Here is a 24665-nt window from a genome sequence, read left to right as displayed (position 1 = left end):
AAGAATTCAGTGAATAAAAAGAATTAAAGGAATTAAAAAGGAGCGAAGTCAACGCCCGCGACACGCAGGAAGGCGCGGAGCTATGGGGCGGAGAAGTGAAGACAACCCGCCTGTTGAGAAACGTATCTTAAAAAACAAACTCACAAACAAAAAACGTGAAATAAATATCACGAAAGCTCCGCGCGACGGGATAATCTTACAACAATCTTAAATTAAAGAAATAAGATTGAAATAAGGGAAGAATGCACAATAAAGGTATCCAAAAAGCAAACAGAATTGCAAATTTTGGGAGTGTACTTAGCTTTGCGACTGATCTCGACCGCAGGCGAAAGTAAAAGAGGAAATGGACGCCAAATTGCGAGATGATCTTGGAATAGTGCGTTAATAGGGAGATGCAGCGCGCGCGCAGGAAGATTGTGTACTCTATATTCGGCACGCAAGTTAATCGTAATGAACTAGCAAATCAAATGAGTATATCCCAGTTATTGATAGTAAATCAAGTTAGATGGGGGTCTCACAGCTTTTTTGTACGTCTGACCCCCTGTACGTCCAACCCCTTTGCAACTTTTTTTTATAAAGTTATCTTGCACTGCTTAGATGTTTTTTGCAAAATTTAAATATCACATCTTTTACTCCTATCAATCTTTCAAAATTTAATACAAATTTCAATTGCAACCTAGTTTAAAGGACAAGTCCACCCAAAAAAAGTTGATTCAAATAAAAAAAGAAAAATCCAACAAGTGTAACACTGAAAATTTAATCAAAATCGGATGTTAAATAACAAAGTTAAGACATTTTAAAATAAATTTTCGCCTAATTTCACAAAACAGTTTTACTCACATCGTTGTTTCTGTACATATGATGAGACTGATCACATTACTCACTATTTCTTTAGTATTTTATTATGTGAAATATGAAATATTACAATTTTCTCTGTTGTCGTGTGAAACAATGATTAATTCCTCCCTGAACATGTGCAATTAGTATTGTTTAATACAATATGGTTCAATCATATTGTCAAATCTGTAAAAAATGAAATATTATATAATTCAACAAAAAAAAAAGTGAGTGAGGGATGTCATCGACTGTGTCGTTTGCATGTCAATGAGTTGTGCATATCACTGTTTTGTGAAAAATAAGCGAAACTTTAAAATGTCAAAACTTTCTTATTTTACATTCGATTTTGATGAAATTTTCAGCATAATGCTTGTTTGATTTTTCTCTATTTATTCAAATCAACATTTTTCTGGGGTGGACTTGACCTTTAACAATTACCTTATTTTGTATTTTTTTTACCCAACAATTACTGGGAGCAAAAACGGCGAAGGTGATTTGCGCATGCACAGAGGTCTGCAGTAATTAGTACGTACCTAAAATTTCTACAGAGTACAGACCTCCGCACATGCGCAATTCGCCATTTTCAATTCGGCAGAGAATTTAATACTTGTGGGAAACTACGATTCGGCTTCATACCACCGATTTCGAGACGTTTTGAAGAAAGGGCAAGGAGTGAGTCTGTGTCCAATGGTAAGTTTAGTAACTGTAGAGTTAGCTGAATGTAAGTTTAGGTTTTCATGTGGTGGCTTTCCCAACACAAAGTGCCAGTTTGTCTTTTTTTGAGGGGGTGAGCAAGCATTTTTCATGTTTGTGAAGTGTAGCGAAGCCTATCTGAACCCTCGCCTGAGGTACCCATTTACATAAGTTTGGGCTCAAAACCCTTAAGAAAACAAGTATTTTGGAGCAACATTGTTGTGCGTGTAGAGCAATTGCATCCCGTCCCTGGCTCCGTGGAGATTAAGCATGTCAGTGATGTGACAATCTTCAGGAGCCTCCTGGCTAACTAGGACAAGTGAGTAACACATGTTAGTGGACATGGTGGAAATCACTGCATATTTTTAGTCATGAAATGCTCTCCACTTCAGTCTTCACCTGTATTTCACAGAGATGCCAAGTTCAAAGACCAGCTATGCGTGATATTTTCTGAGAATCTGAGTGAGATCACAGACATTGTGTACAATGTATATGGGGATAGGCTGTGATAGTTGCGTGAGACAGAGATTTGAGGGGATGAACAAGAGTCCAAAATGCGTGAGTCTCATGCATAATGCGTGAGACTTGGTAGCTCTGATTTCAGTGTGATATTCAATAATCTTCTTCTACATGAATATCGAATTTGTCACTGACGATATGAAAACTGTCAATTGCCTCGCTGGCACCTCAGGCTCAGTCTCAACATCAGCAACATCTCTAATTGGTGATTGGTGGTGATTTTTTTACCTGATTGCTAAGAAAGTATGAATGCTTATAAGCAAGTAACCAGAGGTCCGACAGCTTAAGGTCCTCTCTGAAGGACCTGGTATGGTACTGTGACCTTAATTCGCGCATTACCTAATTTTGCACAAAGTCGAACTCGAACATTTCAATATCTAAATAATTTCTTGAACAAGTGGAATGCCTCTGGCCGTCTCACCTGCACCACGCAGTTCAATATAGCAGCAGTGCTGACTTTGAATACTACTCTAACTCGCACAAGATGTTCAGTGATACATGGTTACTCTTATGTCCACTTTTTATGAACTAGAATAAACTTACAGAGATATGATGGTTATTCAACAAAAAACCCCAACATGGCCAAAGTTCATTGACCTTACATGACCTGTGACCTTGATCATGTGACCTGAAACTAGCACAGGATGTTCAGTGATACTTGATTACTCTTATGTACAAGTTTCATGAATCAGATCCATAAACTTTCAAAGTTATGATGGTAATTCAACAGATACCCCCAATTCGGCCAAAGTTCATTGACCCTAAATGACCTTTGACCTTAATCATGAGACCTGAAACTTGCACAAGATGTTCAGTGATGCTTGATTACTATTATGTCCAAGTTTCATGAATCAGATCCATAAACTTTCAAAGTTATGATGGTAATTCAACAGATACCCCCAATTCGGCCAAAGTTCATTGACCCTAAATGACCTTTGACCTTAATCATGAGACCTGAAACTTGCACAAAATATTCAGTGATGCTTGATTACTATTATGTCCAAGTTTCATGAATCAGATCCATAAACTGTCAAAGTTATGATGGGAATTCAACAGATACCCCCAATTTGGCCAGTTCATTGACCCTACATGCCCTTTGACCTTGGTCATGTGACATAAAACTCATGCAGGATCTTCAGTGATACTTGATTAACCTTATGTCCAAGTTTCATGAACTAGGTCTATATACTTTCTAAGTTATGACGTCATTTCAAAAACTTAACCTCAGGTTAAGATTTTGATGTTAATTCCTCCAACATGGTCTAGATTCATTGACCCTAAATGACCTTTGACCTTGGTCATGTGACATGAAACTCTAATAGGATGTTCAGTAGTACTTGATTAACCTTATGGTCAAGTTTCATGAACTAGGTCCATATACTTTTTAAGTTATGATGTCATTTCAAAAACTTAACCTCAGGTTAAGATTTGATGTTGACGCTGCCGTCGCCGTCGGAAAAGCGGCGCCTATAGTCTCACTCTGCTATGCAGGTGCGCCAAAAATGCATAAAATGTATGATCCTGTATCACCAAAAGGCCTCAAATAAAAAGATGAAAAAATAATAAATAAATATATATATATAAATAAATTAATTAATTTCCTTTTACTCCTATCAATCTTTCAAAATTTAATACAAATTTCAATTGCAACCTAGTTTAAAGGACAAGTCCACCCAAAAAAAGTTGATTCAAATAAAAAAAGAAAAATCCAACAAGTGTAACACTGAAAATTTAATCAAAATCGGATGTTAAATAACAAAGTTAAGACATTTTAAAATAAATTTTCGCCTAATTTCACAAAACAGTTTTACTCACATCGTTGTTTCTGTACATATGATGAGACTGATCACATCACTCACTATTTCTTTAGTATTTTATTATGTGAAATATGAAATATTACAATTTTCTCTGTTGTCGTGTGAAACAATGATTAATTCCTCCCTGAACATGTGCAATTAGTATTGTTTAATACAATATGGTTCAATCAAGTTGGTCCTTATTGTCAAATCTGTAAAAAAATGAAATATTATATAATTCAACAAAAAAAAAAAAAAAGTGAGTGAGTGAGGGATGTCATCGACTGTGTCGTTTGCATGTCAATGAGTTGTGCATATCACTGTTTTGTGAAAAATAAGCGAAACTTTAAAATGTCAAAACTTTCTTATTTTACATTCGATTTTGATGAAATTTTCAGCATAATGCTTGTTTGATTTTTCTCTATTTATTCAAATCAACATTTTTCTGGGGTGGACTTGACCTTTAACAATTACCTTATTTTGTATTTTTTTTACCCAACAATTACTGGGAGCAAAAACGGCGAAGGTGAATTGCGCATGCACAGAGGTCTGCAGTAATTAGTACGTACCTAAAATTTCTACAGAGTACAGACCTCCGCACATGCGCAATTCGCCATTTTCAATTCGCCATTTTCAGAGAATTTAATACTTGTGGGAAACTACATTGACCCTACATGACCTTTGACCTTGGTCATGTGACATAAAACTCATGCAGGATCTTCAGTGATACTTGATTAACCTAATGTCCAAGTTTCATGAACTAGGTCTATATACTTTCTAAGTTATGACGTCATTTCAAAAACTTAACCTCAGGTTAAGATTTTGATGTTAATTCCTCCAACATGGTCTAGATTCATTGACCCTAAATGACCTTTGACCTTGGTCATGTGACATGAAACTCTAATAGGATGTTCAGTAGTACTTGATTAACCTTATGGTCAAGTTTCATGAACTAGGTCCATATACTTTTTAAGTTATGATGTCATTTCAAAAACTTAACCTCAGGTTAAGATTTGATGTTGACGCCGCCGTCGCCGTCGGAAAAGCGGCGCCTATAGTCTCACTCTGCTATGCAGGTGCGACAAAAAATACATGAAATGTATGATCCTGTATCACCAAAAGGCCTCAAATAAAAAGATGAAAAAATAATAAATAAATATATATATATATATAAATAAATTAATTAATTTCCAAACATAAAAAGAATTAAAAAGGAATAATACCTCTGACTCTATATCACAAAACAAAACAATTGAAAAGAAATATATTTAATGATTAATAAATAAAAATTAATCAGCTGAAATAAATTGATGAATAAATTAAATGAACTTCTACACATCAAAAGAATTAAAAACAAATGATAACTCTGACTCTGTACATCACAAAAAAAACTGAAAATCAAAACTGAAATTAAATGATTAATGAATAAATATAAATGCATTTATTAATCAATATAAATACATTAATTAATCAATGAAAATAAATTGAAATAAATGAACTTCTGCTCATAAAAAATTATTTAAAACGAATGATACTTCTGACTCGATCCCTATATATCAAAAAAGAAAAAAAAATAACACTTAAAACAAATAAATCAAAAGATTATTATTAATTAATAAAGACAATCAATTGACAAATAAATGAACAAGTTAATAACTATATTAATACATGAATAAATCGACAAATAAATTTCTGAAGAAGTAAATTAATATTCTCTCTCCTTGTTTATTTGGAAAATAAATTGGAGACCTCCCCCCCCCGCCTACAGCACCGCCCATTATATTCTTTCCTTGTTTATTTGGAAATAATTTGGAGGGCCCCCCCCCACGACCACGTTATTTTCCATTATATAACAGTGTAAGGGGCCTCGATAACGAGTATACTAATATAGATGTCATCCGAACCCCACACACGTGCGAATGCTGGGACAAGCGCATTGGACGGGGCCTGTTTCGCGACTATCTTAGGATGCAAGCTTAATATATACTCGTGATATAGGCCCCGCTACTGTGTTGGAGTGTCTGAAGTGCCATAGTGCGGGGCCTATATAACGGTTATAGCAAGGGCGGATCCAGCCTTCGCCAATAGGGGGGGCCCGGGATTTTTTCAGCCATATTTTCCCCGGTCGATCGGCCGCTCGAATATGATTTTTGCCGGGACTTTTGGTTTCTTTGAAGGGGTAGTCCTAATAGTCACTTCTTAGCTTTATTCTTATAAATAAACAAACATAAAATACCATAATCCTTATTTATATAATGCGAGCGCGAAGCACAAGCTAAATTTTCTTGGAAATCTTATGTACTTTTTCCTAAAATTTTGAACATTCTGGGCAATTTTTTTGTCCTGAAAAAAAAGTTGTGTTTGCAAGTGAATAATTACTATGGAGCGATGGAAAATGTACTGTTAAACACTTGCTTGCAGTTAGCCATGAAGTCGTTAAATATTTTTAAAATTCAAATAATGCGAGCGCGAAGCCAGAGCTGAATTTTTTGGACATTTAATTGTTGTTTAGTTGTAATTTTTGGATTTCCTGAAATTTTCTGGAATATTTTCATTTCCCAAACCTTTCCTGGAAAAGTCAAAATTTCCTGAAATTTCCAGAATTTCGGAAGAGTGGAAACACTGATTGATGGTTTACTATATAGGTACCGGGCCGGGGTACCGGTACATACAGGACATATAGAAAATTAGTATACATCTCTATGATACAGGATCAAGTACTCATTAAAGGGGTACTCACTCAAGGCTGAAGTAATGATTTAAACAGGTAAAGAAAACTAAGACAAACACTGAAAGTCAATTTTTGGTCCCTAAATCAATCGTAAACAGCAAAAACCGTGGTGTAACCCGGTGTACATAGAGGACCACACCAGTTATTTTACACCGGTGTTAAATTGGTGGTGTTAGTTTTACACCTATAGGTGTTATTACAAAACCTGTGGTTGTTACATTTACACTCTTTGGTGTTATGTTCAATCGCTAGGTTGTTATTTTAACACCTCAGGGTGTGGTCCTCTATTAACACAAATTGGTGTCAGTTTTAACACCACAGTTTTTACAGTGTATGTCTTGCAGTTAATTGCAAATTAGTGATTGATTGCTGATCTGCTATTTGAAACAAGAAGTTTAATCTGATTTGCTACAGCTTACGTTGATGTATCAGCTGTAAAATCGCAACAGAATATTTGCAATTGATCGCAAATATTTTCTTGCAACACCCCGGTCCTTAAAGCCACAATTTCCAGCAAATTTCTCATTTTTTTCTTTTCTTTTTTATCAAAATCGGACAATAATAAAGTTATGGCATTTAAAAGATTTTCATTATTCCGGCAAAACAGTTCTAGGCATGTCTCATGAATATTAGTATTCAATCGTTGTGTTGGGGTTGGATCGAATGCTCTTTTGCTTTCAACCAGACTTAAATGAGACAAATTCAAACAGGACGTACCTTTATTAAAGATTATAACTTGATGACAATGACAAATACATTGCTGGCTTTGGGTGATATTTATTTGCTGCGCTTCCTTCTCAAGTTGTAGTATTTTCATCTTTAACTCGTGCTGTTCCACAAGGTTCCTCTTTTCTTTTTCAAGTATCTTCATTTTCAGACTATGTTCCTCTTCAGCATGTGATTTCTGGATTTCTTCAAGGCTGCGTGATGCATTCAAAGATGTCGCTCCAGAAGAAGTTGAATTCCTGTGAAATATAAAGCGAAACCATCAATTGTTACTACATTTTGTTTATTCAATCGCTGTTAGGGAAACCTTCATTTTATTGTACACAGTAAAAACGTTGTTTAAGATTTTATACAATTTGTTTACTATAACCTTACAGTATTTGTTTACACGTTTAAACAATCATATTTAATTTAACGAAGATTAGATATTGAAAATTAAACTTTGTTGCTTAACATTTGGCTTGCTTAAACTGTTTAAACAATTATTGCAAGGTTCATATATTAAACAGCGCTGTATATTTGCTGTATTTGTTTACACGTTTAAACAATCATATTTAATTTAATGAAGATTAGATATTGAAAATTAAACTTTGTTGCTTAAGATTTGGCTTGCTTAAACTGTTTAAACAATTATTGCAAGGTTCATATATTAAACAGCGCTGTATATTTTTTTTTTACTGTGTATGACGTGTGAACTAGAACAAGTATTCAACTCTGACATAATGAAACGATCTTAGACTATGCCATCATTCTATATCATAATTGCACTCCCCTATAAACCTATAAAAGAATAAAGGGTATACTCCAAGTTGAAAATTGTGTGATTTCATTTACTGATTTAATGTAGAAGCTTATTATTGCTGAAACTTTTTTTTTTGCAATGGAGACATGTTCTTGCAGACAGGTTTGAAAATATTGAAATAACTTTGATTTCATGTAATAAAATAGGAAAAAAAGAAAAGTGGGGACATGACATAGCTGTTTTCACCAAATAGAGCACAACTTTCAAATTCAATATTTTAATTCATTTTGATTAAATTTTCAGTGTTTTGCTTGATTTATTTTTTTGGTAATTCATGATTTATTTACCCTTTTCATCCAGAGTAAACTTGTCTATGTTTATTAGGATATCATAAAGTTCAACCCAGAGTACCATTCTAAAGGACAAGTCCACCCCAGAAAAAATGTTGATTTGAATAGAGAAAAATCAAGCAAGCATAACGCCGAAAATTTCATCAAAATCGAATGTAAAAGAAGAAAGTTATGACATTTTAAACTTTCACTTATTTTTTCACAAAACAGTGATATGCACAACTCAATGACATGCAAATGAGACGGTCGATGATGTCCCTCACTATTTCTTTTTTTTTTATACAATATTTCATTTCTTACAAATTTGACAAATAGGGACCAACTTGACTGAACCATATAGTATTAATGCTAATTCAACATCTTCAGGGAGGAATTAATCATTGTTTCACATAACAATGAGGAGAAAAATCGAATATTTCATATTTCAAATAATAAAATACAAAAGAAATAGTTAGTGGAAGACGTCATCAGTCTTCTCATTTGCATACCGATCAGGATGTGCATACAACAGTTTTGTGAAATTAAGCAAAACTTGAAAATGTCATAACTTTCTTATTTTACATTTGATTTTGATGAAATTTTCAATGTTATGCTTGCTGGATTTTTCTCTCTTTATTCAAATAAACTTTTCTTTTTTGGGGGGGTGGACTTGTCCTTTAAGAGACAGAGAGACTGACAGAGAAAGAGAAAAGAGAGAGAGATATATATATAAATAAAGGGCAGTTCTATAAGTTTCTAACTATTTGATAAATTGTAATAAGACTTTTGATTTATAAGCAATAATTGGAAAAATGAACTTAAACCTGCTTACAAATTTCTGATGGGTCATACACGATATAATCAAATACAAGAAATAGGCATATGTATAAAAGAATAAAATATATATATATAAGTCCATTAACAAATCCTTAACCTCAGCTACACAAATGGGAGAAACAATGAGGAAAGGGTGGAAGAAAGAAGGGAAATATCTAAGAAGAACATTTTAATTATTGATATTACTACGATAACTTCTGCTATCATGGCCGTGCACATGCAGTAGTCAAAGGCAGGGAGCAGTGCCGCCCCCTAAAAAATCAGTTTAAAACAAGTAAATTATGAAAATACTTACCATGATTTTCTTATTTACGAGATAACTGGATATACCCATTTGATTTGCTAGTTCATTACAATGAACCTGCGTGCCGAATATAGAGTACACAACTTTTCCTGCGCGCGCGCTGCATCTCCCTACCAACGCACTATCCCAAGATCATCGCGCAATTTGGCGTCCATTTCCTCTCATGAGCCTGCGGGCAAGACATGTTGTCACACAAGGCGAGGGGTAGGAGGGAGGGTTCAAATGGGTATATCCAGTTATCTCGTAAATAAGAAAATCATGGTAAGTATTTTCATAATTTACATCAATAACTGGGATATACCCATTTGATTTGCTAGACCAACACGGATTCAACGTGAAGGGAGGCATGTCTAGACTAAGAAGTGCGTAAAAATAGGGAGATGAAGACACGAAGGCCGTTGCCTTAAGGACAGGGGAGGCAATAAAGCCTCATGTGAAGAAGTCCTTAAGAGCAAGGAGTGAAGGAAAGAGGAGCGTCAAAAAGCGGACCTCAAGAAGTCGTGAACGACGATTCCAAGAAAGAGCCCAAGAAGAATGATACTAAGTATCATGGGCCCTCGGCCTAGTGTCAGGAGAACAACATCACCAGCTGACTAGATCGTAAGATTCGGAATTTGTTGAAAATTTCAACAAGAATCGTGATCGGAAAACTGAAGCTTTTAAGGCTCAGTAAGTGATCAATCGAACAATCTGAGAAGGCGAGATATCTCAGAAGCCTCCGCGTGGGAGAAAGCGCCCAGAATTCGATATCTGTCTCAAATGCGTGAGGGCAGAACATCTGCAGAATTCTGATAGAGAGCTGTGGCAGAACGTTACTAGCGGTCCGAAGGGGACCAGGAACGACGGAGAGTAGGGTTTAAGAAAAAACCACTCGTAAGGCAGTCAAGAGTCGAGAAAGCGACTGAGTGCCATCCTGTTAATAAGAAATGCCGCGGACCTGCTGCCTATGTAGAATAGAGCAGTCTGGTCAAAACAGTTCAACCGGGCGTGTCAGAGAAACAGCGCGGTACACATCACGACAAAAGTGTGATAGACCGAGTGATCGAGAGAGAACTCAGGATCCCCTTTCTCCCGTACTGATTGAAGCACCCGCCTGAGGGTGCAGCGCCCGCGGTGGAAGAGGTGGCTTGGCTCAAGCCACCATCGCCGAGAGAGCCCGTAAGGCTAGGCTGCGATGGATGTCCGCTGGGCGGGGGAATCCCTAGCAGCAGCAAGCGTACGCCAGAGGGAGCTGGCGAAAAAGTCTCTGTCATGATCTTACGTGTAAACGACAATCAAGAGATGCTCTAAACGAACAGACATCGCCAGATATGATACCTCAACAGTTACGTTCCCAACGGAATCGAATGAGGTAGCAACGGCCCTGTCCTATCAAGTTAGGGACGGAAACTGGCTAAGAGTGTCGATGTCCTCGCTTGAAGAAACAAGCGAAGGAGTAAGGAGACTTGAGGAAAGTAATCACAAAAATTTCCATCAGTCTGCGGTGAGAACCAGTTGTTTATGAAAACAGCCACAAGGCCTGGTCTCTCAGGTGATCGTAAGAGCAAGCACCGCCGGCGCCGGTTGCGGCAGCGTGGAACAGTCCGATATCGGAAGATAAGGAGTTCCAAAAAGCTGCGGGGGGCGGCAAAAATGACGCCCTAAGCAGCGGGGGATGAGAATCTAAGTTTCTAAAAGAAGAACTCCAGTGAAGTAAATCACTTACATGGAGAGACTCATCCACAGTCGGCCCGAGAGAAAGCGGGTCGTAGTGATCGTGGTTAGGTAGGCATAAGCATACATCCATCCACGGTTACATCATCCTCGGTCGCGCGGTGACCATGGCCACATGCATTGCATGGAAGGAGGATGAAAGCAGCATGCGAGGCGACTCGAGTGTGCCGAGTGAAAAAGCTTCTAAATAAGAAGACGATTCGACAAACGGGCACGGTAAAGACATCCACCGTAGACCACTCCACACAAGGAGGAAACGGCGGAGACGCCCGCAAGCTTGACCCACATAGAGGGCAGTCTATAAGATAGACTGTTAGAGCTCGACCGATGGTCTGGCGGCGTACAGTTTGGTGTAAACTCGCCGACCCGGTACGGTGGGTGTGCCCAGAAAGTAGGCATAGAATGCCGACAGAGAAGCCTGGGGCTTTATAAAAACCGTGGGGGGTCCCACACCCTCTCCCGCTCGATCGCTTCGGTATCTCATGCTGTCAAAAATATTGTGACCCCTTCGGGATTTGGCCCCCCCCTCCCTAAAACTGAAAGTGTTCTGGCGCGCCTGGTTCTGAGGACCCCTTTTATGGTTAGTACCACCCAACACACCTCGCTCAAATCGAACCCTAAACACGTAGTGTTAATTGGGGCAAAAAGTACATCCTGCATAAAGTATTTTAGTCTTTTTATGCCCTCGCAAATTGGACCGTAAACACGTAGTTTATAAGCAAAAAATATACCTTTTTCATTAGTTTAGAGTTTTCGACATCCCTAATACGTTACGTAATATGTAACGTGCCCTATCTTGAAAAAGAGATAATTTTTACGTGTTGGGGGTCACACATGGTATGCACTCGTCAATGGAAGTCCCCCCCCCCCCCCCCGGACTTTGAGCAAAATAAAAGTAGCTTTGGTTATAGACAAGACCAACATTGGGAGAATTTGAATTCAAGGAGCATTTTGGGGTAAAAGTTGGCAACCGGTCAATTTCACCTAATTTGAAGGTGCTGAATCTGATAAGACCGGTTCCCAAGCCAATTTTTAATGTCTTGACCACCTAATTTGCATAAACAAAAAGGCTGCCAAATTGACCTTTTAAAATCTTAGTTCTACAATATTCTTTTATAATACTCGCTTTTATCGACATGGATACTGCAAAATCCTGCATACATAACATGTACCATTCGGGCAAATTTGTTATTTCTGTTTGCGGCTAATTAATTCTGCAAATTTATGCATATTTTGCAATATTATGCTATAACTTGATAATTACACCTAAACAGTTTATCATTTTGGGGACAAATAGCATTTGTATCATTATGATAATTGTTTGGCCCTTAATTATAATATTTAGGTCAATTTTTCTATGTATTTATCGTTCTTTGATATTTCTTTATGTTCCTGTATTTTCTGCCATTTGCTTTGGATTTGTTTGATATGAGATCTTTAAAAATACTAATATCAATGGCAGACAAATATTAAGCTTTAATGATTGAATCATTTGATAAACTTCTTTTGCCACAAATGTTAATTGTACTCAGGAACAAATACACACACATGCTCCCACACCCACACCTGTATATGGAAAGTAATATACTTGCAAGGTATAGTAGACATGCCCAATATATTAAGACACATTGATGCCTAACCTATAATCATGCCAATTACCAATTCAATAAACCCGTAATTCCAGTCTAGAGGTCATCCGGTAATGGATGATATTTTCTGCACCATCTCATGTAAGACAATGTCTAATCTCAGCAATATTGTGGAGCTGGTAATATGCAGATTGGCAGACATCTGATGTGCATTTCTTCATGCTCATTGTTCTATCAATTAAAGACTACGCCAAGAGATCTAGCCTTGCATACTGGAGATATATAGCTTCCTCAACTATTAAGACTGGAGTTGTAGTTGATCCAATACAAAGGACTCTGGTGGAGACTTTGGTAGTGAACTTATATACAGGTTTATTATACAGGCCAGCTAGGCAGGTCAATCAACAGGCATGGTATCCATGTTGCGGGAGGTGTATGAAGTGCTTAGATGTCCATACTGATATCGTAACATTACCCTTCTTCTGATAAGATTGAGAATTTTCAAATTTCAAAGATATTGTTTTCAAACAATACTTTTGGTAGTCTGCAAATTTTGGTAATTTGGCTTAGTTATGATTTATCAGATAATAATATAGAAATTGTTTGGTTTGTGAGAACTGAGAATAATATCAATTTGTGATAAACTGTATGCATCTTCAATTTTACATAACTTCAATCTTGTGCAAAACTGAAAATAATTTGGATAACCGGATTGATCCTGAAATCAATATTTCCAAACAATAATTTTTGGTTATAGTGTCTTTGATTATTTCGTAAACACTATCTTGACATACCAAAAATAATGTACGATGATTATACATGCATACAATAAACTTAAAACTACACTAATTATGTCTTCAGTGTTCTTCTTTCTTCTCTTTCTCTTCTTTGTTTGAGAGTTTAGAGTGTTCATAATGTTCAATCTTCAAACATGAATCTCTCTGGTTTGCGAATAGTGCGTCCAGACCTCGTGGTTTGTGAGTATGTCTGTTGAGATTGATTAGCGTTAGAGTTGGACATTGGTGTTCGTTGGACGTTGTCTTCCTCTGGTTGAGTTTCTGTGGAGTGGTCTTCTTCGAACCTCACACGCTTTGGAGTTGGGTTGGTGGATGGAATTTCCCTCAAGTGAGATCTATTTCTCCTCAAGATTCCTCCATTCGGCGTTGAAACTTCATAGGATCGAGGTTCTTCACAGACTTTGGATACTTTGGCTGGTATCCAAGTGTTGTCTCTTGGATGCAGAACTCTCACTGGCTGTCCTACATGCAGTGGTGGCAAATCAGAACTTGCATGTCGATCATGCACTTCCTTCATTTTGTCTTGCCTATTCAAGAGAAACTCGGTGGCAGCAGAATTTCTCGAAAGATAGTGACTTGGCAATGTGGTTCGGATGGGTCTTCCAAACAACATCTCTGCTGGTGATCTCAAGTTATTGTCAACTGGTGTTGCTCTCAGGTGCATCATGGCTAGTTGACTGTCTTGGCTAGTTTGAGAACACTTCGTCAACAGATTCTTGATTGTACGAACCATTCTCTCAGCTAATCCGTTGGATCTTGGATAGTGCGGTGAAGAAGTGATGTGCTTGATATTCCACTTCTTGCACGTCTTGGAATGGTTTCCCGACAAATTGTGGACCGTTGTCGGACACAATCTCTTCTGGTGGACCGAACAGACTGAAGATTCCTGTCATCTCTCTTGCTATAGCTGCACTGGATGTATCGGTTAGCTTAGCAATGATCGGATACTTGGAATAGTAATCAGTAACGAGTAGATACTCTTGTCTATTGAGCATGAACAAGTCGGTTCCCAGTCTGGTCCATGGTGCTGGTGGTACATCATGGGGATGCAGTGGCTCTTTCTGCAGTCTTGCTTGGTGTTTCTGGCATGTTTCACACTGCTTTATCAACTGATCAATGTCCTTGTTGATGTTTGGCTAGAACACTGTCTCACGAGCAAGTCGCCTCGTGCTTTCAATTCCCATGTGTCCTAGATGAAGCTGTCTACGGTTGTCATTCCTTAGTGTCTTCGGTATAATGACTTAACTTCCCTTGAAGAGTACTCCGTGTGATACTCCAATTTCCTCTCTGTAAGACCAAAATTGACGAAGGGATGTCAGCAATTCTTGGATGGTCTCAGGCCATCCCTGAGTGACTATTTGCCATAGTGATCTGAGAACAGGATCATTAGCTGTTTCTCTCTGAAGCTCTGTTCTCTTGTGTTGTCCGAAGTATATCAAGTCAATCTGGTGCGAATCTTCGGCTTCAGAGCAGATGGATTCCACTCTGACATCTAGCGGAACATCGCATGCTTCCTTGGGATTAGGAAGTCGGCTCAAGGTATCGGAAAGAATCATGTCTTTTCCTGGTCGATACTTGACATCGGTATCCTTGGACTTTGATAAGCAATCTCTGTAGACGTGGTGGTGCACTTCTAAGAGGTTTCTTCCATGTCATTTCCAATGGTCTGTGATCTGTTATGACGGTGAATTCCTTCCCGAACAGATATGTATGGAAGCGGTTGATACCAAACACTAGGGCTAAGGTTTCCCTCTCTATGTTGGAATAGTTGGACTGTGCAGTGGAAAGACTTTTGGATGCAAATGCAACTGGTTTGCCTTGCTGGAGCAGGCATGCTCCTAGCCCTTTCATCGATGCATCTACCTCAAGAGTTGTCTCTTTCTTTGGGTCATAGAATTGTAGACATGCACCTGATGATACTGCACTTTTCAGGCTGTTCAAGGAATTTTCATGATCATCGTCCCAGATGAATGGTACTTCCTTGTGTAGAAGTTCTCGAAGTGGCGCTGACTTCTCTGAGAAGTTATGAATGTATGCTGCTAGGTATGTGAATAATCCTAGGCATCTCTGAACATCTTCTTTGTCCTTGGGTGATGGCATTGAGGTGATAGCTTCTACCTTGCTCGGATCTGGGTAGATACCTGATCTAGTGTACTTGGAACCAAAGAAATTGATGGCTTCCTTCTTGATAGCACATTTGGAGCTGTTGAACACTAAGCCTTCTTGCTTTGCTGTCTCCATGAGTAAGTAGAGATTCCTATCGTGTTCCTCCTCCGTTCTTCCTACGATCGCTATGTCATCTGCGATGCATATGCAGCCTGGCACATTTTGGACAATCCTATCCATATGCTGCTGGAAGATATGCTGACTAGTACACAACCCAAATGGTAGTCTTTGGAAGCAGTACCTTCCGAATGGTGTACGGAATGTGGTGAGATCCTAGCACTCCTCTGCTAGGTGAACCGACCAGTAACCAGCCTTCGCGTCTAACTTAGAGAAGTACTGAGCTCCTGCGAAGACAGGTTGGACCTCTTCCAAGGTTGGTACCTTGTGCGGGCATCTCTTCAAGGCATCATTTAACCTCCTGGGGTCAAGACAAATCCTGATGGATCCATCTTTCTTCACAACAGTGGTCATGGAGCTGCACCAATCAGTGTGGTACTCAATTTTTCTGATGACTCCTTGCTGCTCCATATTGTCCAGTTCCGCCTTGATTTTGTCTTTCAAGTGTACGCTGCACTTGCGGGGTGCGTGTATGGTAGGTTTAGCATCATCCTTGACATGAAGCATTGCCTTCCCTCGGAAACTACCAATAGCGTCAAACTGATTCGGATATGCTTGTTTGAGATCCCTTACACTTGTGATAGGTGTTTGTTTAGGATTGGTTGCAGGTGTTTTGTTGTGCATTGAGTGAATTGTGATAATTCCATGGTCAGTGCAACCTAACACCCTAGGATCGCTGGACCCTTGACATCTGCTACATAAAATGTATGTGTTGACCATTTTGTACTCTTGTATCTACACTTTATGTCTAGTGTACCCTTACATGGAATTTGTGTCTCTCCATAAGCTATAAGTTTTATTGTTGTTTGTTTCACTACTGATTCCCACTTTGGACCGTAAATTGCTTTGGCGGTACGTACTGTGATAGTGTTAGCACTTGCCTCCACTTTTAGGTATAGATTATGTTGACCTACTCTCTGTGGGCATATTATGTCAATGTTAGCAAATGCTACAGTTTCTGCCTGTACCGAATTAGCTCTAAGCGGTGTATGCGAAAATTGATATTGACCTTTAACTGTGCCTCTAATAGTCTCCATGCTCTTGCGTTTTTTCTTTATCGGTCTCTGATAGCCCCGATGCATTGATTCGACGCAAGCCTTCATTGCCTACAGCAATCTTGATTTTTAAAGCCATTTTCTCTGTTCAGTTATGTCTTGGTCTGCTAGAATCAGCTCCATTCTTTGTTTGAAAAGCCGGAACTCTTCAGGTAGGTCTTTTGCCTCCCAGTTCATTTCTGGATATTTTCCACTACTCATTGTGTATGTTCGCTGTACGTATTAGGTATTTAAATGAATGAGTGTAGATATTAATGTCTGATTATATCCACGTGTGAACGCTCCTTACAGTCACAGGTCGACTGGTGATGATACCTGTAACGCACTCACAGCCCTGTGTGAATGTCATTAGGTGTTTCATGCAGTGAAAATGCTGGTCACTCCCACTCACTTCTCACACTCCAGATTTACAATTAATATTAGGAAAATATTAATTCATTGTTCACACTCCAGTCCAGAAAATTAAGTAATTTAGGTTTTATCAACTTTTAGTGTATGTTGATCTTATGATGCAGACCTCTGTGCCAGTGATTGAACACAGTTATAACTTATTCAGGCTATATTTGATTGTTTACAGTTACCGTTAGCATCTCGCTCCTTCTCACAACACTGTGATTTGCTGTGACAGTGCATTGGGTATGCAGAGTACGGTACAGTAGCGATGCGATAGCCGGGGCGAGCGGGCACCCGTTGGGTTAGTAGGTTAGGAAGCATGCGAATTTCGGTAAAAAGACATGCAGTTTACTTCCCAACACTACAGTAGCTGGTTACTTGATCCTTGTCATTTCAAAAGCGATCACTGGTTTCAGCTGCCACCATGATCCAATACAAAGGACTCTGGTGGAGACTTTGGTAGTGAACTTATATACAGGTTTATTATACAGGCCAGCTAGGCAGGTCAATCAACAGGCATGGTATCCATGTTGCGGGAGGTGTATGAAGTGCTTAGATATCCATACTGATATCGTAACAGTAGTCATAATAATTACGCATATATGGAGATGACAGAACAAGATACTTCGCTTTTTATCGTTAAGGTCCAGGAAGTTGACCTTCATCCAAAATCGAATCCTCAATGGCAGCACCAACAACAGCAGCTGCACGAACCTCTGTATCTTTAACTTTTGGATCAAAAGTGAGGTATACAGCTGGATGACATCAGCATAGAAGTGTATACCAAGACCATGAAGCCACATTATAGAGCCAAGAGGAGTGATGTACAGTTTGAAGAGTAAGGGACCAAGGACAGACTCCCAAGGAACTCCATAGCAAAGGGTAGTCACAGGATACTGCACGCCAGTGATGAATACAGCTTCATACAGCTCTGTTGGCAAGGTAAGAGGAAAGCCATTGGAGTGCAGAATCATCAATTCCAAAACAGACTGTCAGTCTTCCAAAAACAATGACACGTTCAGTGGTAAAAAACCGGTTGTCAAGTTAAAAATAACTTAGGCAACTGTTTTCCTCATAGAACGAGATATCCTGGCTGTACAATCGAAGAAAATTCTCGACCTAGACTTTGATGGTGAAATATCAGACTCGCATGCCTATCAGAGCTTTGTAAGCTATTGGATGCTGTTGAGTTTAATACCGATCAAAAGAAGTGGATTAATAATAACCTAGGAGCGCCAAACATGTCAGGTACCCACCATCCTCTGAAAGATATCTTCATTATCAATTATATATCTTATGAAGATATGAAGATGTGTGAATTTAAGAAGTTTGATAAGTGGCCAAAGGGACATAACATGATTCACTGCGGTATTAAAAACCGAGCATTTTAACACCTGAAACAAGATCAGGGCTCCGTAACACAAAGGTTTGCGATGAATTGCAAATATGAAAAAAAACGCTCTGATTGGTCCCTGGTCAATATTTTAAACCTAATGCGCGTGTAACGTTGATAATGATTGGTCAGTTGATATAGCGATTGATCGCTAATCATTGTGTTACGGAGCCCTGATCAGAAAGCAGATTCTCTCTCAAGACAAAAGTTTATGTTTCTCTATGGATCTGGGACATGAGAATCGGACACATCTCAAGAACACAAACACGATGACTTCGATACGAACTGCCTCCGCAGAATACTTGTACTAAATTGGTTTGATTTCAACAATTAGAGATGACTTTTATAATATGAGGCTGCCCTATCAATGAAATATGGAACACCAAATCGAGCTGACATTGATCATTCAACACCACGAAGGTAAAGGTGTATATCAAGCTGGGGGAAGTTGGATGAAGCGACAAACCGTGATAGGACAGGTGCAGTACTGCATTGGAAAAGATATATTATGGAGATGCACAAGTAATCTGTTAATGAAGTCCAATGATCAAAATTTGTTATTGAAAGGATATGCAGTGACTTATTCGTTGTGGAACTTTAGGAAATCACAGTCTGGCTTTTAAAACATGGCAAACGGTCTAATTGATAGGTAAAATGAGGTATTAGATGGTTTATATGCGGGTTCAGTTCTGAGGGGTTTTTTTTTAACATAACATACCTACTCCAAAGGATATTAAATGCAACTGATTGACTATTAGGAGTTGAGAATTACAGTACTGTCAGGATTCAAATTTAATAATTCATCATCTAAAATTGTAAATATGAATAAATTGATTGATATCATAATTCAAGATACCATTTTATAATAAAAATTTAAGCAATTAATAGTGACATTCGCTTGAATACTGATCGGTTCCTGAACTTAAATTCGTTGGATCTCCACCAGTGTGCTTTTAAACGGGAAGGCACTCCCTGCACAAATTTACCTTTGCAGATGTGGGTGCATCTCTTTATGCCCATGGATATATACGAATAACAAGTGGAATGCCTCTGGCCGTCTCACCTGCACCACGCGGTTCAATATAGCAGCAGTGCTGACTTTGAATACTACTCTAACTCGCACAAGATGTTCAGTGATACATGGTTACTCTTATGTCCACTTTTTATGAACTAGACCAATAAACTTACAGAGATATGATGGTTATTCAACAAAAAAACCCAACATGGCCAAAGTTCATTGACCTTACATGACCTGTGACCTTGATCATGTGACCTGAAACTCGCACAGGATGTTCAGTGATACTTGATTACTCTTATGTACAAGTTTCATGAATCAGATCCATAAACTTTCAAAGTTATGATGGTAATTCAACAGATACACCCAGTTCGGCCAAAGTTCATTGACCTTTGACCTTGGTCATGTGACCTGAAATGCGCACAGGATGTTCAGAGATACTTGATTATTATAATATCCAAGCTTAATGAACTAGACCAATAAACTTTCAAAGTTATGATGGTAATTCAACAGATACCCCAATTCGGCCAAAGTTCATTGACCCTAAATGACCTTTGACCTTAATCATGAGACCTGAAACTTGCACAAAATGTTCAGTGATGCTTGATTACTATTATGTCCAAGTTTCATGAATCAGATCCATAAACTTTCAAAGTTATGATGGGAATTCAACAGATATCCGCAATTCGGCCAAAGTTCATTGACCCTAAATGACCTTTGACCTTGAACATGTGACGTGAAACTCATGCAGGATGTTCAGCTATACTTGATTAACCTTATGTCCAAGTTTCATGAACTAGGTCCATATATTTTCTAAGTTATGATGACATTTCAAAAACTTAACCTCAGGTTAAGATTTCGATGTTGATCCCTCCAACATGGTCTAAGTTCATTGACCCTAAATGACCTTTGACCTTGGTCATGTGACATGAAACTCTAATAGGATGTTCAGTAATACTTGAATAACCTTATGGCCAAGTTTTATTAACTAGGTCCATATACTTTCTAAGTTATGATGTCATTTCAAAAACTTAACCTCAGGTTAAGATTTGATGTTGACGCCGCCGCCGCCGCCGCCGTCGCCGTCGGAAAAGCGGCGCCTATAGTCTCACTCTGCTTCGCAGGTGAGACAAAAATGTAAAAAAGTGATTACATAATTAAATCATTGAAGCTGATTATTTTCTTCCAGTGATAATCAATACCTTGAGAGATCCCATAACAAACAAGTACAAAAAAGGTACAAAATACAAAGAATTACATGAGAAATAAAAAAAAAATAAAATACATTATTATTCACTGTGATATTATATTCTAAGGGTCGTACAATTATTTGTAATGATGCAAATGCTATTTGTACCAAAAATATAAACATTTGAGCTGAAATTATCAAATTATAGCATAATGATCCAAAATATGCATAAATTTGCATAATTAATTAGCCACAAGCAAAAGTAACAAATTTTCCAGAAAGGTACACTATGTATGCAGGATTTTGCAGTATTTATGTCTGTGAAAGCAAATATAATTAGAGAACATTGTCGAATAATATTCTGAATTGTCAATTTGGCAGCCATTTTTATATGCAAATTAGGTGGTCAAAACATGAGAAATCAGCTTGAGAACCGATCTTATCAGATTCAGCATATTTGAATTGTGTGAAATAGTCCATTTCCAAACTTTTACCCCAAAATTCTTCTTAAAGTTTATATATAGGCCTCTTTTTCCAGAATGGCTCTAGTCTATGCATAAATTTGCATAATTAATTAGCCGCAAAGCGAAATAGCCAATTTTCCCAAATGGTACATGTTATGTATACAAGATTTTGCAGTATCCATGTCTGTGACAGCGAATATAATATTAGAACACTGTAAAAATAATATTCTGAATGGTCAGATTGGCAGCCATTTTGTTTACGCAAATTAGGTGGTCAAAACATGAGAAATCAGCTTGGGAACCATTCCTATCAGATTCAGCATATTTGAATTGTGTTAAAAAGTCCAGTTTCCATTTTTTACCCCAAAATGCTTCTTTAAGTTTACATAGGCCTCTTTTCCCAGAATGTTTCTAGTCTTATTTAGGTAAAAATCTCAAAAAGTTAACTCGGACAGCCTGGCCCGGCATTTACCTTTCTCCTGCCTGGTCGCTCTGCTCCGAACCCTGATCTGTCACTGCACCCTCATCTGCCGCTGCACCCTGATCAAAAATAATACAAAGAAATGTACATTACTGTGGGGAGCCAAAGAAGACAAAATCAGTCTTAAAATCAGGCACCCAACATAAATTAGACAGATACGTGCTTTCAAAATAGACGTTTCTTAACAATATATAACATGTGAATATGGCTCTCATTCATAACTTTCGAAATAATAGTTAGGAAAGATCAACACATTCATGAAACAATTCAATTCCATTCAATTTATTCAAGTCCATAAAGAAAATTTGCTTTGGATTAACATACATACATTTCATGAAAACATCTAAAAATACATATGAAAGACATGCAAAAATATTAATTGCAACTATAAATCAGGCCTCTACAAAAAATTTTTTCATCACTTGCCCTGTTCGGCAAGTGATGAAAAAATTTGCTTGCCCGATAGAAAAAACTGCTTGCCCAATTTTTTAAATAATTTTTTCATTATCACGGCACAACATTGAAAAGGATATTTTCAGCAACGTAGGCCGGAGTTTAACGTTTATTTTGGAGAAAAAATCGATATTTTATGGGCATTTAATTTTTAAAAAAAACCTTCAACAAAAGTTGCTAATATTTCATATTTTCCATCTTTAAATCCACGAAATGGCTACCTGCTTACCATATTTCCTTAGAATTGCTTTCATTTACCGTAGTTGGAAACTATAAAGAAAGCCAGAGAAAAATGTTCAGCTCTTTATTGTTCTGCTCTTAATTAGTTGGAAACCATCAAGTCTTTACTTCATCATTTTATGATGTTGCACTCGGTCAATAATTTTTATCTACATGTTTTCACATGCTACTTTTTTTTTCTATTTTGAGGAATACCTGTTCACTTATTAATGAATTATTACTAACATTGTTTAATATTGTATGATTTTTAAGTAATTTTTTTCACTATATGCTTATAATCTTGGGTGTGTGTGTGTGGGTGGGTGTGTGTGTGTTTGTGTGGGTGTGACTGTGAGTTGAACTTTGATATAAATGAATTCAATATCTAATTTCTACTTCGCCTATTCCAGTACAATAACCTGTACTCAGCCATGTAATGAAGGCCCACATACCCTAACTTTTCCTGAAGTTCTTTGAAAACGCAGACTTCTACGAAAATTGCATTTCTCTATGGGGGAGTCTAAATTCGATGAGAATGTATTCATTAATAACTTAAATATACATGACAATGAAGAAATCATCAAACTTTATTGGAAGTTTTGAATAATATACCCGAAATGTAAACTCTGTCTGAAACAGAAAATCACCATATTTGAGGCCTTTACTGAGCGAATTGTCCCCCAGAGCTCTGGCAGAGAGACAGAGCTCAGACTGGCTAGCTAGTATGCGCACGTGCGTGAGCCTCCCGCCGGCCTTGTAAAATAGATGGAGCTTTGTTTGATGATTTATTGTCTGATATTTACCTAATCCCCTCAAAAAGGGAAACAAATGAATTTTAAGTTATAATTAACAAATACGGCAAGTTATTTTGGATGTTAATAGGCCGTTTTGAAAAGCAAAGCCGAATGACATGACAACTCACCAATGCGAGGTTACTCGACTCTGTGATTTATTTCCTGTGTAATTCTAATTCTTTTATCACAGAATTGTGATATCGGAAGGGGGAAAATGTGCATTAGAAATTGCACATGGTGGTAGTCATAATGGACCCCTATACTACATTCAACTGTTTCCCGGCCATTGCGTTGATTTTTTTCATACCTGGTACCATGTGTATGGAAATACGTGGTACAGAAAAAATAACGCAAGTTCGGAATTTGAAACTGCACTACTCGCTATTTTTTAAGGCTTGTTCATGATTTTGAGTGTGGATTTTGGATGATTTATGGAAAAATGAGGTACGGTATAGAAAAAAAGACGCAAGAACCACTTGCCCGATCGGGCAATTGACTTTGAGAAGTGCTTGCCCGCACGTCATTTTCACTTGCCCCGGGCAAGCGGGTTTGTCGCGCCCTGTTAAAGAAATAGTGAACCATTACAAAGTACAGACATAATATCAACACAGAAAAGAAAACTCCTACGAGGCACCATCTCCTCCCCCGCGCCTACCCAACAGGAGATGAAACAATGTGTCAGTGTGAAGAGAGAGAGAGAGAAGATGAGAGAGAGAGAGAGAAAAGAAGAGGAGGAGCAAGAAGTGCAGAGGAGAGAGTGGAAAGGGGAGATTACCCTGGAGAGAAAGAAGGGGCAGTGGGAGGGGGCAAGAGATAGCACTACTGCACAATGCATTGAAATAATTAGAAATTGCATTCATTTAGATTCATTTAAATTATAGTATAGTAAAATAGATAAATGTAAAGTAAAGCACATCTCTCTAAACTGTTTTCCCTCCCAGTTACATCAATTCTATACATTTAAAATAATTTATTATAGCAAACATGACTAATCCAGAGCATAAGAAATAAGAGACAGAGAACAAGAGAAAAAAGAAGAAGATGAAGAAGAAGGATAAGAAGAGGAAGAAGGAGAGAAAGTAATAAATGGGAGCACATGGAAAAGTACATAATCAGAACAGTTGTGATATACAAGTTTCTATAAGAAAAACTGTGAGTTGTTGATCATAGGGTTATGGTTTGATAAAGTATTGATGGAAAAAGAGACGATACCATTCAATGTGAGCTGTTAAATTCCCTAGTCGCAAATGGTACAAAACTATTAAGATAGCGATTTGTCCTACATCTTGCAGACTTGAGTCGTTTCCCTGATC

The 24665-nt window shown here is 37.9% G+C and overlaps 1 protein-coding gene across 1 annotated transcript in view; it reads right to left on the bottom strand.

Annotated features, from left to right (window-relative positions):
* Window positions 1-22609, bottom strand: part of LOC121421140 (nitric oxide synthase-interacting protein homolog) — a 59516-nt gene extending 36907 nt beyond the window's left edge. Inside the window, exons 1-3 of the mRNA XM_041615796.1 lie at window positions 22569-22609; window positions 21878-21945; window positions 7294-7541 (exon numbers count right to left, since the gene is read on the bottom strand). Coding sequence (XP_041471730.1) covers window positions 7294-7541; window positions 21878-21945; window positions 22569-22571 — 319 coding nt within the window. The 5' untranslated portion in view covers window positions 22572-22609. The remainder of the gene's footprint in view (window positions 1-7293; window positions 7542-21877; window positions 21946-22568) is intronic.
* Between the last annotated feature and the right edge of the window lie 2056 nt (window positions 22610-24665).

This window comes from Lytechinus variegatus, chromosome 9 (genome assembly GCF_018143015.1).
Source record: "Lytechinus variegatus isolate NC3 chromosome 9, Lvar_3.0, whole genome shotgun sequence".
NCBI classification, from domain to species: Eukaryota; Metazoa; Echinodermata; class Echinoidea; order Temnopleuroida; family Toxopneustidae; genus Lytechinus; species Lytechinus variegatus.
Note: the sequence above shows the minus strand (reverse complement) of the source record. Positions and strands in the feature narration are given on the sequence as shown.